The 17,337-nt window shown below is 46.4% G+C and overlaps 1 protein-coding gene across 1 annotated transcript in view; it reads right to left on the bottom strand.

The window, feature by feature from the left end:
• LOC311107576 (serine/threonine-protein kinase Nek11-like) overlaps positions 1-17,337 on the bottom strand; it is a gene marked incomplete at both ends in the record, with an annotated part of 69,293 nt that overhangs the window by 28,356 nt on the left and 23,600 nt on the right. Inside the window, 3 exons of the mRNA XM_084150083.1 lie at positions 333-397; positions 606-724; positions 4,384-4,549. Coding sequence (XP_084006209.1) covers positions 333-397; positions 606-724; positions 4,384-4,549 — 350 coding nt within the window. The remainder of the gene's footprint in view (positions 1-332; positions 398-605; positions 725-4,383; positions 4,550-17,337) is intronic.

Below are 17,337 nucleotides of genomic sequence, written 5' to 3'. Positions count from 1 at the left end.
GTGCAAGCCCTTATTATGTTCTATTGTCTTAATTTGTTAAAGTGAATTACATATTTGATCTAAACCTTGTAAAACAAACAACTTGTAGTGATTTACACAGTGGGCTACAGATTGTGTGTTTTGTATCAACTTTCATCTACAGGTGATAGTGTGTGTACTTTCAACAGTTTTGTATTCATCCACTCCCTTTGTAGATAAGTGTATGCCGCAGACACACCGAGAGAGCCTGTGAATTTAACAGGAGTGACACAGCCTCCCTGCACTTTTAAGGACTCAAAGATTTCAAACAAACATAAAAAACTCCCATGGGGCCCTGCTGCAATGGAACTCACCGATTTTAACTATGTTCCTTTTCAGGAAGATGTTTTTGGCCTTCAGATCTCTGTGGAGGACGCGCCTGGGACGGAGGAGGCAGGACAAGCAGACATCAGCAGACAGGGAGGAGTACAATGAATAAATAATACTTGCACAATGCAATCACGATACTTTGAAGTCCAAAATATATCCGTGTTTAGATCCCTGTAGTTCTAAGACCTCCCCCTTATGTACTCTTCATTTTAGACAAATGGAGTCTTGGACTTTAAAAGTATAAATACAGTATGAACCTGTTATGCATGTAGTGGAGTCCAAGCAGCAACTGGATCAGCCAATCAGTGACCTGGGTCTCAGGCAAGCTTTGCCCTGCTTCTCTCACTTCCTCCAGCTGACAGTCCAAGTCCCTGTCCTAGAGCATAGAGTATTATAGCAACAGTCCACGTCCCTGTCCTAGAGCATAGAGTATTATAGCAACAGATTCAGAGATTCCTACAGATACCCACATCATAATAAATACATGCAAGCGTACACAGGCACATGCACACACACACACCCACCAACACACCATTGTGGAAAACCTTTCACAAAATACCCATTCCGATACGGCTTTAATTTCATTAATATTCCATTCTGGGGGAAATGTGCATGAACTCTAACTCTATGAGCTAAGTGCATGAACTCTAAGAGAGCTCTGAATCATTGTCTCTATATTAAACTCCAGACAGAAAGGTCCTCTGTCAGCTGCCATTGTGACCATTTAACGGTCTGTGAGGTTAAGCTGGAGTGAGGTCTGAGCTCACTTCATTCTCTCTAATGGGACTTCCAGAGAGAACAGAACAGCGTTAGGGAACTTCTTAATGGAACTGTGGGGGTGTGGGACCGGTAATGGCCTCACTGGTTCATTCTGAGAGGCACTGAGTAGGTTTATGATGCTCTGACTGTGTGTGTGTGTGTGTGTGTGTGTGTGTGTGTGTGTGTGTGTGTGTGTGCGTGTGTGTGCATGTGTCTACGAGCATGCAGCTGAGCTTCTGTGTAATGGGGAAAAGTATATTTTGTGTGTATATGGGGGGTAATGGAACAACAAAAGCTGGATGTGTCTGAATACTTATGTAAACGTGATATTTCAGATTCTTTTTTTAAATGAACCTGTTATGCATGTAGCGGAGTCCAAGCAGCAGCTGGATCAGTGACCTGGGTCTCAGGCAAGCTCTGCCCTGCTTCTCTCACTTCCTCCAGCTGACAGTCCAAGTCCCTGTTTTTGCTTTGTCATTATGGGGTATTGTGTGTAGATTGATGAGGGGGTAAAAGACAATTTAATCAATTTTAGAATAAGGCTGTAACATAACAAAATGTGGAAAAAGTCAAGGGGTCTGAATACTTTCCGAATGCACTGTATATGGATGATTTATAAAGCCAGGCATATTTAAAAGTTAGGCCATTGATTATAGACCTAATTAAATTAAGGTTTCCTCTCTCCTCACTTTTCTTAGACAATTAAGGCAAGGGCTGTTTTCTCATCTCCTAACTCCGCTACTGCCTCCGCCGCATTGTTCTCAACGCCAATATGCTAGTTAACTTAGCTATTATGCACATAGCAACATGGTCTAGGAAAAGGCGCCTATTCAACAGCACACTGATGTGTTTCAGGACAGTAACCACTATCCAACGTGGGAGAAAGCGCATTTGTTATAAAATAATATTATTTTTATTTGTGTTGCACCATTGTCTTACATAATATAACCATATACAATTTCATGTCTTAGACTGAAGGTCCGTGCCATCCCCATGGCCTCCACAATGGATCAGTCCACTCTGACAGGAGCCAATCAGACAGGTGTCTTGTACACCATGATTGTTTATTAATGTTTTTGCTACTGCTTGACTAAAGAAATCTCGGTCAACCAACAGCCTATCGATCAAACAATCGACCAGTCGACTTAATGGGATCAGCCCTAGTGTCAGGCAAAGAAATAAGGTGGTGGAAGTAAAAAGCAAATAGTGTGCAAGAGAGAGCAAAAGAAAGAGAAACATTTGAGAGATCAAAAGACTTTCAAATTCATTAATAGGAGAGGACAGGACCCCTAACTGCTGTAATCTACTGTAGTAGGAGAAAGACTGGAGGATTGGACCCCTACCTGCTGTAATCTACTGTAGTAGGAGAAAGACTGGAGGACAGGACCCTTACCTGCTGTAATCTACTGTAGTAGGAGAAAGACTGGAGGACAGGACCCCTACCTGCTGTAATCTAGTAGGAGAATGACTGGAGGACAGGACCCCTACCTGCTGTAATCTAGTAGGAGAAAGACTGGAGGACAGGACCCCTACCTGCTGTTATCTAGTAGGAGAAAGACTGGAGGACAGGACCCCTACCTGCTGTAATCTAGTAGGAGAAAGACTGGAGGACAGGACCCCTTCCTGCTGTAATCTAGTAGGAGAAAGACTGGAGGACAGGACCCCTACCTGCTGTAATCTACACAGCAAACACTTTGACAAGATGAAAAGAAAGACGGAGAGTGAGAGAGAGAGAGAGAGAGAGAGAGAGCGAGAGACGGGGGGCTGAGAAGGAGGGGGCACAGATCAATCACTCGTTCCATGCTCTTTCACTTCAGACACCCACCTGTCTCCTCTCTCTAGCTTGGAACACCTAGAGGGCTACAGTTTGAAGAGAGAGGTGTGCTGCTCTGCTGCAGTGAACCACAGTGACCATGTAATCACGTTAACGCTGTATGGAGTGATTCCAGGCCATGGTGTTATATAAGAAAATCACAAAGCCATGACTTTATAACATGCAGTGCATGACAGGATCAAAACAACCATATACACATGTAGGATCTTAATTTGAGCCAGTTTGCTACAGCAACAGGAAATGTGAATTATGTGGATTATAATTCATGGACATTTTTGTAGGGGTTGATACATTTTAAAGGAAAATCAAGTATGACATTTCAACGTGGAAATTAAAAACTTCAGAAGCCTTTTTAAACCTCAGATACACTATAATATAATATGCCATTTAGCAGACGCTTTTATCCAAAGCGACTTACAGTCATGCATGCATACATTTTTGTGTATGGGTGGTCCCAGGGATCGAACCCACTACCTTGGCGTTACAAGCGCCGTGCTCTACCAGCTGAGCTACAGAGGACCACTACACATTTTAAATTTCCTGCATTGCAGGAAAGTTCTCCTGCAACATGGTGATTAAATGAAGATCCTACATCTGTAGCCTTCTATAGGTGTGTGTGGACGATGCTGTACATTTGTTGTAACTTGAATAACAATGACTCGCTATGTTGAAATATACATTGAGTATACCAAACATTAGGTAATAGGCTACCCCTGGTAGACAGCTAGCGACAGACCATAGAAAGATGAAGTCTCTGTATTGGACTCTGGAGAGAGTGGGGAAATATAATGATGGTGGTAAAACAGCTGTTGGCCATTACTGTATAACACCAGGCTCTGAATAAATGAGAAACAACCTGGGGTGATGTAAAGGTTAAGAGACCAAGCTTTAAACTTTCAACCACCACAGTCAGAACCATAACCACCTCACAGGTTTCTGACAGAAAATAACAACTGAGAATGCAGTGGCGCTCACTGGCCAAGGTCAAACGAGGAAACTGAAAACGGACCGATGACGGATAATATTTCCTCACTGCATGGTTGAAGCCCTGACCTGAAGCCAGTCCAGCTGGCAGAGGGAACTCAAGAGTGAATGCGTTGTTCAAGGTTGTGGACGAGATTGCAACAGCACGCAATATTCCAAGAGACCTGGAGACATGCCAGGTTTACAAAACATGAAATAAACCACAGAAATTAGAGCATTCACAGATTTTACATATTTTCAAAAATAACATTGAGGTAATTTATGTTCTTTTGGGGCCAGTTCAAGATTTGAAATGCCCTCATAAAAAATAAACAGCACTTTATCAACATGTATTTGACTTAGGCCATGATTCAATCTGATCGCCCCTTTTCAGCTATGCACCTTTTAAAGGCAATGTCTCCCCGTTCACGGATCTAGGCCTTAAGTGAAAAGGAATGGATATTTGTTGCCAGTCCTACCTCGCAGTACTCAGTGATGATGCAGAAGGAGTCTCTATGCAGAAAGCTGCTGTAGAAAGTGATGATGGCTGGGTGGTGGAGCTGGGACAGGAGCTGAGCCTCCTGGGATGCCTGGACCGTCTCGTTGGGAAGCAGGTCCCCCAGAGGGATCTCCTTCAGCACCTTACTAGTGATCAAAGGTCAGAGGGCAGAGGAGAGAGAAAGGTCGTAGTGAGGGGGTTTTCCAAAATGGGCAACACATGTATGTAACAGTAAGTTATGCAGATAGAGTATTAGGAAGTGCAAATATGAAAAGCTGGCAATAGACACAAGTTGACCACCGTATCCCAATTATCATCCTGGACAGGGACAAGGAAAGTCATTCAGATAGATCGTTTAAAATTGACGTTTTATCCAGTCCCCTGTCTAGTCCTGGCTACACACACACACACGTACGCGTGCACGCAAGCACGCACACACACACAGAGGCTGTCATTAGCCTGCTACTAATTGTGTAAGCCCTGAGATGTACAGTTGAAGTCGGAAGTTTACATACACCTTAGCCAAATACATTTAAGCTCAGTTTTTCACAATTCCTGACATTTAATCCTAGTAACAATTCCCTGTTTTAGGTCAGTTAGGATCACCACTTTATTTTAAGAATGTGAAATGTCAGAATAATAGTAGCGAGAATGATTTATTTCAGCATTTCTTTCTTTCATCACATTCCCAGTGGGTCAGAAGTTTACATACACTCAATTAGTATTTGGTAGCATTGCCTTTAAATTGTTTAACTTGGGTCAAACTTTTCGGATAGCCTTCCACGAGCTTGGGTGAATTTTGGCCCATTCCTCCTGACAGAGCTGGTGTAACTGAGTCAGGTTTGTATGCCTCCTTGCTCGCACACAATTTTTCAGTTCTGCCCACAAATGTTCTATAGGATTGAGGTCAGGGCTTTGTGATGGCCACTCCAATACCTTGACTTTGTTGTCCTTAAGCCATTTTGCCACAACTTTGGAAGTATGCCTGGGGTCATTGTTCATTTGGAAGCCCCATTTGCGACCAAGCTTTAACTTCCTGACTGATGTCTTGAAATGTTGCTTCAATATATCCACATAATTTTCCTTCCTCATGATGCCATCTATTTTGTGAAGTGCACCAGTCCCTCCTGCAACAAAGCACCCCCACAGCATGATGCTGCCACCCCTGTGCTTCACGGTTGGGAAGGTGTTCTTCAGCTTGCAAGCTACTCCCTTTTTCCTCCAAACATAACGATGGTCATTATGGCCAAACAGTTATATTTTTGTTTAATCAGACCAGAGGACATTTCTCCAAAAAGTATGATTTCTGTCCCCATGTGCAGTTGCAAACCGTAGTCTGGCTTTTTTATGGCGGTTTTGGAGCAGTGCCTTCTTCCTTGCTGAGCGGCCTTTCAGGTTATGACGATATAGGACTTGTTTTACTGTGGATATAGATACTTTTGTACCTGTTTCCTCCAGCATCTTCACAAGGTCCTTTGCTGTTGTTCTGGGATTGATTTGCACTTTTCGCACCAAAGTACGTTAATCTCTAGGAGACAGAACGCGTCTCCTTCCTGAGCGATATGACGGCTGTGTGATCCCATGGTGTTTATACTTGTGTACTATTGTTTGTACAGATGAACGTGGTACCTTCAGACGTTTGGAAATTGCTCCCAAGGATGAACCAGACTTGTGGAGGTCTAAAAAATAAATACATCTGAGGTCTTGCAAAGAGGCACTGAGTTTGAAGGTAGGCCTTGAAATACATCCACAGGTACACTTCCAATTGACTCAAATTATGTCAATTAGCCTATCAGAAGCTTCTAAAGCCATGACATCATTTTCTGGAATTTTCCAAGCTGTTTAAAGGCACAGTCAACTTAGCGTATGTAAACTTCTGACCCACTGGAATTGTGATACAGTGAATTATAAGTGAAATAATCTGTCTGTAAACAATTGTTGGAAAAATGACTTGTGTCATGCACAAAGTAGATGTCCTAACCGACTTGCCAAAACTATAGTTTGTTAACAAGAAATTTGTGGAGTGGTTGAAAAACAAGTTTTAATGACTCCAATCTAATGTATGTAAAATTTCGACTTGAAATGTAATTACCAACAGGACAGGATGTCTGGGTCTTTGGTCATTACAGAAGGACAGGACAGAACAGGATGTCTGGGTCTTTGGTCATTACAGAGGGACAGGACAGAACAGGATGTCTGGGTCTTTGGTCATTATAGAGGGACAGAACAGGATGTCTGAGTCTTTGGTCATTACAGAGAGACAGGACAGAACAGGATGTCTGGGTCTTTGGTCATTACAGAGGGACAGGACAGAACAGGACGTCTGGGTCTTTGGTCATTACAGAGGGAAAGGACAGAACAGGATGTCTGGGTCTTTGGTCATTACAGAGGGACAGAACAGGATGTCTGGGTCTTTGGTCATTACAGAGGGACAGGACAGAACAGGATGTCTGGGTCTTTGGTCATTACAGAGGGACAGGACAGAACAGGATGTCTGGGACTTTGGTCATTACAGAGGCACAGGACAGAACAGGTGTCTGGGTCTTTGGTCATTACAGATGGACAGGACAGAACAGGATGTCTGAGTCTTTGGTCATTACAGAGGAACAGAACAGGATGTCTGGGTCTTTGGTCATTACAGAGGGACAGGACAGAACAGGAACGTCTGGGTCTTTGGTCATTACAGAGGGACAGGACAGAACAGGATGTCTGGGTCTTTGGTCATTAAAGTGGGACAGGACAGAAGAGGGTGTCTGGGTCTTAGGTCATTACAGAGGGACAGAACAGGATGTCTGGGTCTTTGGTCATTACAGAGGAACAGGACAAAACAGGAACGTCTGGGTCTTGGTCATTACAGAGGGACAGGACAGAACAGGATGTCTGGGTCTTTGGTCATTACAGAGGGACAGGACAGAACAGGATGTCTGGGTCATTGGTATTACAGAGGGACAGGACAGAACAGGACGTCTGGGTCTTTGGTCATTACAGAGGGACAGGACAGAACAGGATGTCTGAGTCTTTGGTCATTACAGAGGGACAGGACAGAACAGGATGTCTGGGTCTTTGGTCATTACAGAGGGACAGGACAGAACAGGATGTCTGAGTCTTTGGTCATTACAGAGGGACAGGACAGAACAGGACGTCTGGGTCTTTGGTCATTACAGAGGGACAGGACAAAACAGGACGTCTGGGTCTTTGGTCATTACAGAGGGACAGGACAGAACAGGCTGTCTGGGTCTTTGGTCATTACAGAGGGACATAACAGGATGTCTGGGTCTTTGGTCATTACAGAGGGACAGGACATAACAGGACGTCTGGGTCTTTGGTCATTACAGAGGGACAGAACAGTACAGGATGTCTGAGTCTTTGGTCATTACAGAGGGACAGAACAGGACATCTGAGTCTTTGGTCACTACAGAGGGACAGGACCGAACAGGATGTCTGGGTCTTTGGTCATTGCAGAGGGACAGGACAGAACAGGATGTCTGAGTCTTTGGTCATTACAGAGGGACAGGACAGAACAGGACGTCTGGGTCTTTGGTCATTACAGAGGGACAGGACAGAACAGGATGTCTGGGTCTTTGGTCATTACAGAGGGACAGAACAGAACAGGATGTCTGGGTCTTTGGTCATTACAGAGGGACAGGACAGAACAGGATGTCTGGGTCTTTAGTCATTACAGAGGGACAGGACAGAACAGGATGTCTGGGTCTTTAGTCATTACAGAGGGACAGGACAGAACAGGACGTCTGGGTCTTTGGTCATTACAGAGGGACAGGACAGAACAGGATGTCTGAGTCTTTGGTCATTACAGAGGGACAGAACAGGACATCTGAGTCTTTGGTCACTACAGAGGGACAGGACCGAACAGGATGTCTGGGTCTTTGGTCATTGCAGAGGGACAGGACAGAACAGGATGTCTGAGTCTTTGGTCATTACAGAGGGACAGGACAGAACAGGAATTCTGGGTCTTTGGTCATTACAGAGGGACAGGACAGAACAGGATGTCTGGGTCTTTGGTCATTACAGAGGGACAGAACAGAACAGGATGTCTGGGTCTTTGGTAATTACAGAGGGACAGGACAGAACAGGATGTCTGAGTCTTTGGTCATTACAGAGGGACAGGACAGAACAGGATGTCTGGGTCTTTAGTCATTACAGAGGGACAGAACAGGACGTCTGGGTCTTTGGTCATTACAGAGGGACAGGACAGAACAGGATGTCTGAGTCTTTGGTCATTACAGAGGGACAGGACAGAATAGGATGACTGGGTCTTTGGTCATTACAGAGGGACAGGACAGAACAGGATGTCTGGGTCTTTGGTCATTACAGAGGGACAGGACAGAACAGGATGTCTGGGTCTTTGGTCATTACAGAGGGACAGGACATAACAGGATGTCTGAGTCTTTGGTCATTACAGAGGGACAGGACAGAACAGGATGTCTGGGTCTTTGGTCATTACAGAGGGACAGGACAGAACAGGATGTCTGGGTCTTTGGTCATTACAGAGGGACAGGACAGAACAGGATGTCTGGGTCATTGGTCATTACAGAGGGACAGGACAGAACAGGACGTCTGGGTCTTTGGTCATTACAGAGGGACAGAACAGAACAGGATGTCTGGGTCCTTGGTCATTACAGAGGGACAGGACAGAACAGGACGTCTGAGTCTTTGGTCATTACAGAGGGACAGGACAGAACAGGATGTCTGAGTCTTTGGTCATTACAGAGGGACAGGACAGAACAGGATGTCTGGGTCTTTGGTCATTACAGAGGGACAGGACAGAACAGGACATCTGGGTCTTTGGTCATTACAGAGGGACAGGACAGAACAGGACGTCTGGGTCTTTGGTCATTACAGACGGACAGGACAGAACAGGCTGTCTGGGTCTTTGGTCATTACAGAGGGACATAACAGGATGTCTGGGTCTTTGGTCATTACAGAGGGACAGGACAGAACAGGATGTCTGGTTCTTTGGTCATTACAGAGGGACAGGACAGAACAGGACGTCTGGGTCATTGGTCATTACAGAGGGACAGGACAGAACAGGATGTCTGAGTCTTTGGTCATTACAGAGGGACAGGACAGAACAGGATGCCTGGGTCTTTGGTCATTACAGAGGGACAGAACAGGACAACTGGGTCTTTGGTCATTACAGAGGGACAGGACAGAACAGGATGTCTGAGTCTTTGGTCATTACTGAGGGAAAGGACAGAACAGGAGGTATGGGTCTTTGGTCATTACAGAAGGACAGGACAGAACAGGATGTCTGGGTCTTTGGTCAATACAGAGGGACAGGACAGAACAGGATATCTGAGTCTTTGGTCATTACAGAGGGACAGGACATAACAGGATGTCTGAGTCTTTGGTCATTACAGAGGGACAGGACAGAACAGGATGTCTGGGTCTTTGGTCAATACAGAGGGACAGGACAGAACAGGATGTCTGAGTCTTTGGTCATTACAGAGGGACAGGACAGAACAGGATGCCTGGGTCTTTGGTCATTACAGAGGGACAGAACAGGATGTCTGGGTCTTTGGTCATTACAGAGGGAAAGGACAGAACAGGATGTCTGAGTCTTTGGTCATTACTGAGGGACAGGACAGAACAGGAGGTCTGGGTCTTTGGTCATTACAGAAGGACAGGACAGAACAGGATGTCTGGGTCTTTGGTCAATACAGAGGGACAGGACAGAACAGGATGTCTGAGTCTTTGGTCATTACAGAGGGACAGAACAGGATGTCTGAGTCTTTGGTCATTACAGAGGGACAGAACAGGATGTCTGGGTCTTTGGTCATTACAGAGGGACAGGACAGAACAGGACGTCTGAGTCTTTGGTCATTACAGAGGGACAGAACAGGATGTCTGGGTCTTTGGTCATTACAGAGGGACAGGACAGAACAGGATGTCTGGGTCTTTGGTCATTACAGAGGGACAGGACAGAACAGGACGTCTGAGTCTTTGGTCATTACAGAGGGACAGAACAGGATGTCTGGGTCTTTGGTCATTACAGAGGGACAGGACAGAACAGGATGCCTGGGTCTTTGGTCATTACAGAGGGACAGAACAGGATGTCTGGGTCTTTGGTCATTACAGAGGGACAGGACAGAACAGGATGCCTGGGTCTTTGGTCATTACAGAGTAACAGAACAGGATGTCTGGGTCTTTGGTCTTTACAGAGGGACAGAACAGGATGTCTGGGTCTTTGGTCATTTCAGAGGGACAGGACAGAACAGGATGTCTGGGTGTTTGGTCATTACAGAGGGACAGGACAAAACAGGATGTCTGAGTCTTTGGTAATTACAGAGGAACAGAACAGGATGTCTGGGTCTTTGGTCATTACAGAGGGACAGGACAGAACAGGATGTCTGGGTCTTTGGTCATTTCAGAGGGACAGGACAGAACAGGATGTCTGGGTGTTTGGTCATTACAGAGGGACAGGACAAAACAGGATGTCTGAGTCTTTGGTAATTACAGAGGGACAGAACAGAACAGGATGTCTGGGTCTTTGGTCATTACAGAGGGACAGGACAGAACAGGATGTCTGGGTCTTTGGTCATTACAGAGGGACAGAACAGGTGGTCTGGGCCTTTGGTCATTACAGAGGGACAGAACAGGTGGTCTGGGTCTTTGGTCATTACAAAGGGACAGAACAGGATGTCTGGGTCTTTGGTCATTACAGAGAGACAGGAAAGAACAGGATGTCTGAGTCTTTGGTCATTACAGAAGAACAAGACAGAACAGGAACGTCTGGGTCTTTGGTCATTACAAAGGGACAGAACAGTATGTCTGGTTCTTTGGTCATTAGAGAGGGACAAGACAGAACAGGAACGTCTGGGTCTTTGGTCATTACAAAGGGACAGAACAGGATGTCTGGGTCTTTGGTCATTACAGAGGGACAGGACAAAACAGGATGTCTGAGTGTTTGGTAATTACAGAGGGACAGAACAGAACAGGATGTCTGGGTCTTTGGTCATTACAGAGGGACAGGACAGAACAGGATGTCTGGGTCTTTGGTCATTACAGAGGGACAGAACAGGTGGTCTGGTTCTTTGGTCATTACAGAGGGACAGAACAGGTGGTCTGGGTCTTTGGTCATTACAGAGGGACAGGACAGAACAGGACGTCTGGGTCTTTGGTCATTACAGAGGGACAGGAAAGAACAGGATGTCTGAGTCTTTGGTCATTACAGAGGGACAGAACAGGTGGTCTGGGTCTTTGGTCATTACAGAGGGACAGGACAGAACAGGACGTCTGGGTCTTTGGTCATTACAGAGGGACAGGAAAGAACAGGATGTCTGAGTCTTTGGTCATTACAGAGGGACAGAACAGGATGTCTGGGTCTTTGGTCATTACAGAGGGACAAGACAGAACAGGAACGTCTGGGTCTTTGGTCATTACAAAGGGACAGAACAGGATGTCTGGGTCTTTGGTCATTACAGAGGGACAGGAAAGAACAGGATGTCTGGGTCTTTGGTCATTACAGAGGGACAGGACAGAACAGGATGTCTGGGTCTTTGGTCATTACAGAGGGACAGGAAAGAACAGGATGTCTGGGTCTTTGGTCATTACAGAGGGACAGGACAGAACAGGATGTCTGGGTCTTTGGTCATTACAGAGGGACAGGACAGAACAGGATGTCTGAGTCTTTGGTCATTACAGAGGGAAAGGACAGAACAGGATGTCTGGGTCTTTGGTCATTACAGAGGGACAGGACAGAACAGGATGTCTGGGTCTTTGGTCATTACAGAGGGACAGGACAGAACAGGATGTCTGGGTCATTGGTCATTACAGAGGGACAGGACAGAACAGGACGTCTGGGTCTTTGGTCATTACAGAGGGACAGAACAGAACAGGATGTCTGGGTCCTTGGTCATTACAGAGGGACAGGACAGAACAGGACGTCTGAGTCTTTGGTCATTACAGAGGGACAGGACAGAACAGGATGTCTGGGACTTTGGTCATTACAGAGGGACAGGACAGAACAGGATGTCTGGGTCTTTGGTCATTACAAAGGGACAGAACAGGATGTCTGGGTCTTTGGTCATTGCAGAGGGACAGGACAGAACAGGATGTCTGAGTCGTTGGTAATTACAGAGGGACAGGACAGAACAGGATGTCTGAGTCTTTGGTCATTACAGAGGGACAGGACAGAACAGGATGTCTGAGTCTTTGGTCATTACAGAGGGACAGGACATAACAGGATGTCTGAGTCTTTGGTCATTACAGAGAGACAGGACATAACAGGATGTCTGAGTCTTTGGTCATTACAGAGGGACAGGACAGAACAGGATGTCTGAGTCTTTGGTCATTGCAGAGGGACAGGACAGAACAGGATGTCTGAGTCGTTGGTAATTACAGAGGGACAGAACAGGATGTCTGAGTCTTTGGTCATTACAGAGGGACAGGACAGAACAGGATGTCTGGGTCTTTGGGCATTACAGAGGGACAGGACAGAACAGGATGTCTGGGTCTTTGGTCATTACAGAGGGACAGGACAGAACAGGATGTCTGGGTCTTTGGTCATTACAGTGGGACAGGACAGAACAGGACGTCTGAGTCTTTGGTCATTACAGAGGGACAGAACAGGATGTCTGGGTTTTTGGTCATTACAGAGGGACAGGACAGAATAGGATGTCTGGGTCTTTGGTCATTACAGAGGGACAGGACAGAACAGGATGTCTGGGTCTTTGGTCATTAGGGAGAGACAGGACAGAACAGGATGTCTGGGTCTTTGGTCATTACAGAGGGACAGAACAGGTGGTCTGGGTCTTTGGTCATTACAGAGGGACAGAACAGGTGGTCTGGGTCTTTGGTCATTACAAAGGGACAGAACAGGATGTCTGGGTCTTTGGTCATTACAGAGAGACAGGAAAGAACAGGATGTCTAAGTCTTTGGTCATTACAGAGGAACAGAACAGGATGTCTGGGTCTTTGGTCATTACAGAGGGACAAGACAGAACAGGAACGTCTGGGTCTTTGGTCATTACAAAGGGACAGAACAGGAAGTCTGGGTCTTTGGTCATTACAGAGGGACAAGACAGAACAGGAACGTCTGGGTCTTTGGTCATTACAGAGGGACAGAACAGGATGTCTGGGTCTTTGGTCATTACAGAGGGACAGGACAAAACAGGATGTCTGGGTCTTTGGTCATTACAGAGGGACAGAACAGGTGGTCTGGTTCTTTGGTCATTACAGAGGGACAGAACAGGTGGTCTGGGTCTTTGGTCATTACAGAGGGACAGGACAGAACAGGACGTCTGGGTCTTTGGTCATTATAGAGGGACAGGAAAGAACAGGATGTCTGAGTCTTTGGTCATTACAGAGGAACTGAACAGGATGTCTGGGTCTTTGGTCATTACAGAGAGACAGAACAGAAACGTCTGGGTCTTTGGTCATTACAAAGGGACAGAACAGGATGTCTGGGTCTTTGGTCATTACAGAGGGACAAGACAGAACAGGAACGTCTGGGTCTTTGGTCATTACAAAGGGACAGAACAGGTTGTCTGGGTCTTTGGTCATTACAGAGGGACAGGACAGAACAGGATGTCTGGGTCTTTGGTCATTACAGAGGGACAGGACAGAACAGGATGTCTGGGTCTTTGGTCATTACAGAGGGACAGAACAGGAGTCTGGGTCTTTGGTCATTACAGAAGGACAGAACAGGATGCCTGGGTCTTTGGTCATTACAGATGGACAGAACAGGTTGTCTGGGTCTTTGGTCATTACAGAAGGACAGAACAGGATGCCTGGGTCTTTGGTCATTACAGAAGGACAGAACAGGATGCCTGGGTCTTTGGTCATTACAGAGGGACAGAACAGGATGTCTGGGTCTTTGGTAATTACAGAGGGACAGGACAGAACAGGATGCCTGGGTCTTTGGTCATTACAGAGGGACAGAACAGGATGTCTGGGTCTTTGGTAATTACAGAGGGACAGGACAGAACAGGATGCCTGGGTCTTTGGTCATTACAGAGGGACAGAACAGGACAACTGGGTCTTTGGTCATTACAGAGGGACAGGACAGAACAGGATGTCTGAGTCTTTGGTCATTACTGAGGGAAAGGACAGAACAGGAGGTATGGGTCTTTGGTCATTACAGAAGGACAGGACAGAACAGGATGTCTGGGTCTTTGGTCAATACAGAGGGACAGGACAGAACAGGATATCTGAGTCTTTGGTCATTACAGAGGGACAGGACATAACAGGATGTCTGAGTCTTTGGTCATTACAGAGGGACAGGACAGAACAGGATGTCTGGGTCTTTGGTCAATACAGAGGGACAGGACAGAACAGGATGTCTGAGTCTTTGGTCATTACAGAGGGACAGGACAGAACAGGATGCCTGGGTCTTTGGTCATTACAGAGGGACAGAACAGGATGTCTGGGTCTTTGGTCATTACAGAGGGAAAGGACAGAACAGGATGTCTGAGTCTTTGGTCATTACTGAGGGACAGGACAGAACAGGAGGTCTGGGTCTTTGGTCATTACAGAAGGACAGGACAGAACAGGATGTCTGGGTCTTTGGTCAATACAGAGGGACAGGACAGAACAGGATGTCTGAGTCTTTGGTCATTACAGAGGGACAGAACAGGATGTCTGAGTCTTTGGTCATTACAGAGGGACAGAACAGGATGTCTGGGTCTTTGGTCATTACAGAGGGACAGGACAGAACAGGATGTCTGAGTCTTTGGTCATTACAGAGGGACAGGACAGAACAGGATGTCTGAGTCTTTGGTCATTACAGAGGGACAGGACAGAACAGGATGTCTGGGTCTTTGGGCATTACAGAGGGACAGGACAGAACAGGATGTCTGGGTCTTTGGTCATTACAGAGGGACAGGACAGAACAGGATGTCTGGGTCTTTGGTCATTACAGAGGGACAGGACAGAACAGGACGTCTGAGTCTTTGGTCATTACAGAGGGACAGAACAGGATGTCTGGGTCTTTGGTCATTACAGAGGGACAGGACAGAACAGGATGTCTGGGTCTTTGGTCATTACAGAGGGACAGGACAGAACAGGACGTCTGAGTCTTTGGTCATTACAGAGGGACAGAACAGGATGTCTGGGTCTTTGGTCATTACAGAGGGACAGGACAGAACAGGATGCCTGGGTCTTTGGTCATTACAGAGGGACAGAACAGGATGTCTGGGTCTTTGGTCATTACAGAGGGACAGGACAGAACAGGATGCCTGGGTCTTTGGTCATTACAGAGTAACAGAACAGGATGTCTGGGTCTTTGGTCTTTACAGAGGGACAGAACAGGATGTCTGGGTCTTTGGTCATTTCAGAGGGACAGGACAGAACAGGATGTCTGGGTGTTTGGTCATTACAGAGGGACAGGACAAAACAGGATGTCTGAGTCTTTGGTAATTACAGAGGAACAGAACAGGATGTCTGGGTCTTTGGTCATTACAGAGGGACAGGACAGAACAGGATGTCTGGGTCTTTGGTCATTTCAGAGGGACAGGACAGAACAGGATGTCTGGGTGTTTGGTCATTACAGAGGGACAGGACAAAACAGGATGTCTGAGTCTTTGGTAATTACAGAGGGACAGAACAGAACAGGATGTCTGGGTCTTTGGTCATTACAGAGGGACAGGACAGAACAGGATGTCTGGGTCTTTGGTCATTACAGAGGGACAGAACAGGTGGTCTGGGCCTTTGGTCATTACAGAGGGACAGAACAGGTGGTCTGGGTCTTTGGTCATTACAAAGGGACAGAACAGGATGTCTGGGTCTTTGGTCATTACAGAGAGACAGGAAAGAACAGGATGTCTGAGTCTTTGGTCATTACAGAGGAACAAGACAGAACAGGAACGTCTGGGTCTTTGGTCATTACAAAGGGACAGAACAGGATGTCTGGTTCTTTGGTCATTAGAGAGGGACAAGACAGAACAGGAACGTCTGGGTCTTTGGTCATTACAAAGGGACAGAACAGGATGTCTGGGTCTTTGGTCATTACAGAGGGACAGGACAAAACAGGATGTCTGAGTGTTTGGTAATTACAGAGGGACAGAACAGAACAGGATGTCTGGGTCTTTGGTCATTACAGAGGGACAGGACAGAACAGGATGTCTGGGTCTTTGGTCATTACAGAGGGACAGAACAGGTGGTCTGGTTCTTTGGTCATTACAGAGGGACAGAACAGGTGGTCTGGGTCTTTGGTCATTACAGAGGGACAGGACAGAACAGGACGTCTGGGTCTTTGGTCATTACAGAGGGACAGGAAAGAACAGGATGTCTGAGTCTTTGGTCATTACAGAGGGACAGAACAGGTGGTCTGGGTCTTTGGTCATTACAGAGGGACAGGACAGAACAGGACGTCTGGGTCTTTGGTCATTACAGAGGGACAGGAAAGAACAGGATGTCTGAGTCTTTGGTCATTACAGAGGGACAGAACAGGATGTCTGGGTCTTTGGTCATTACAGAGGGACAAGACAGAACAGGAACGTCTGGGTCTTTGGTCATTACAAAGGGACAGAACAGGATGTCTGGGTCTTTGGTCATTACAGAGGGACAGGAAAGAACAGGATGTCTGGGTCTTTGGTCATTACAGAGGGACAGGACAGAACAGGATGTCTGGGTCTTTGGTCATTACAAGGGACAGGAAAGAACAGGATGTCTGGGTCTTTGGTCATTACAGAGGGACAGGACAGAACAGGATGTCTGGGTCTTTGGTCATTACAGAGGGACAGGACAGAACAGGATGTCTGAGTCTTTGGTCATTACAGAGGGAAAGGACAGAACAGGATGTCTGGGTCTTTGGTCATTACAGAGGGACAGGACAGAACAGGATGTCTGGGTCTTTGGTCATTACAGAGGGACAGGACAGAACAGGATGTCTGGGTCATTGGTCATTACAGAGGGACAGGACAGAACAGGACGTCTGGGTCTTTGGTCATTACAGAGGGACAGAACAGAACAGGAT

This window comes from Coregonus lavaretus, assembly GCF_964263955.1.
Source record: "Coregonus lavaretus genome assembly, chromosome: 3".
NCBI lineage: Eukaryota > Metazoa > Chordata > Actinopteri > Salmoniformes > Salmonidae > Coregonus > Coregonus lavaretus.
This window is presented reverse-complemented; position numbering and strand designations above follow the sequence as displayed.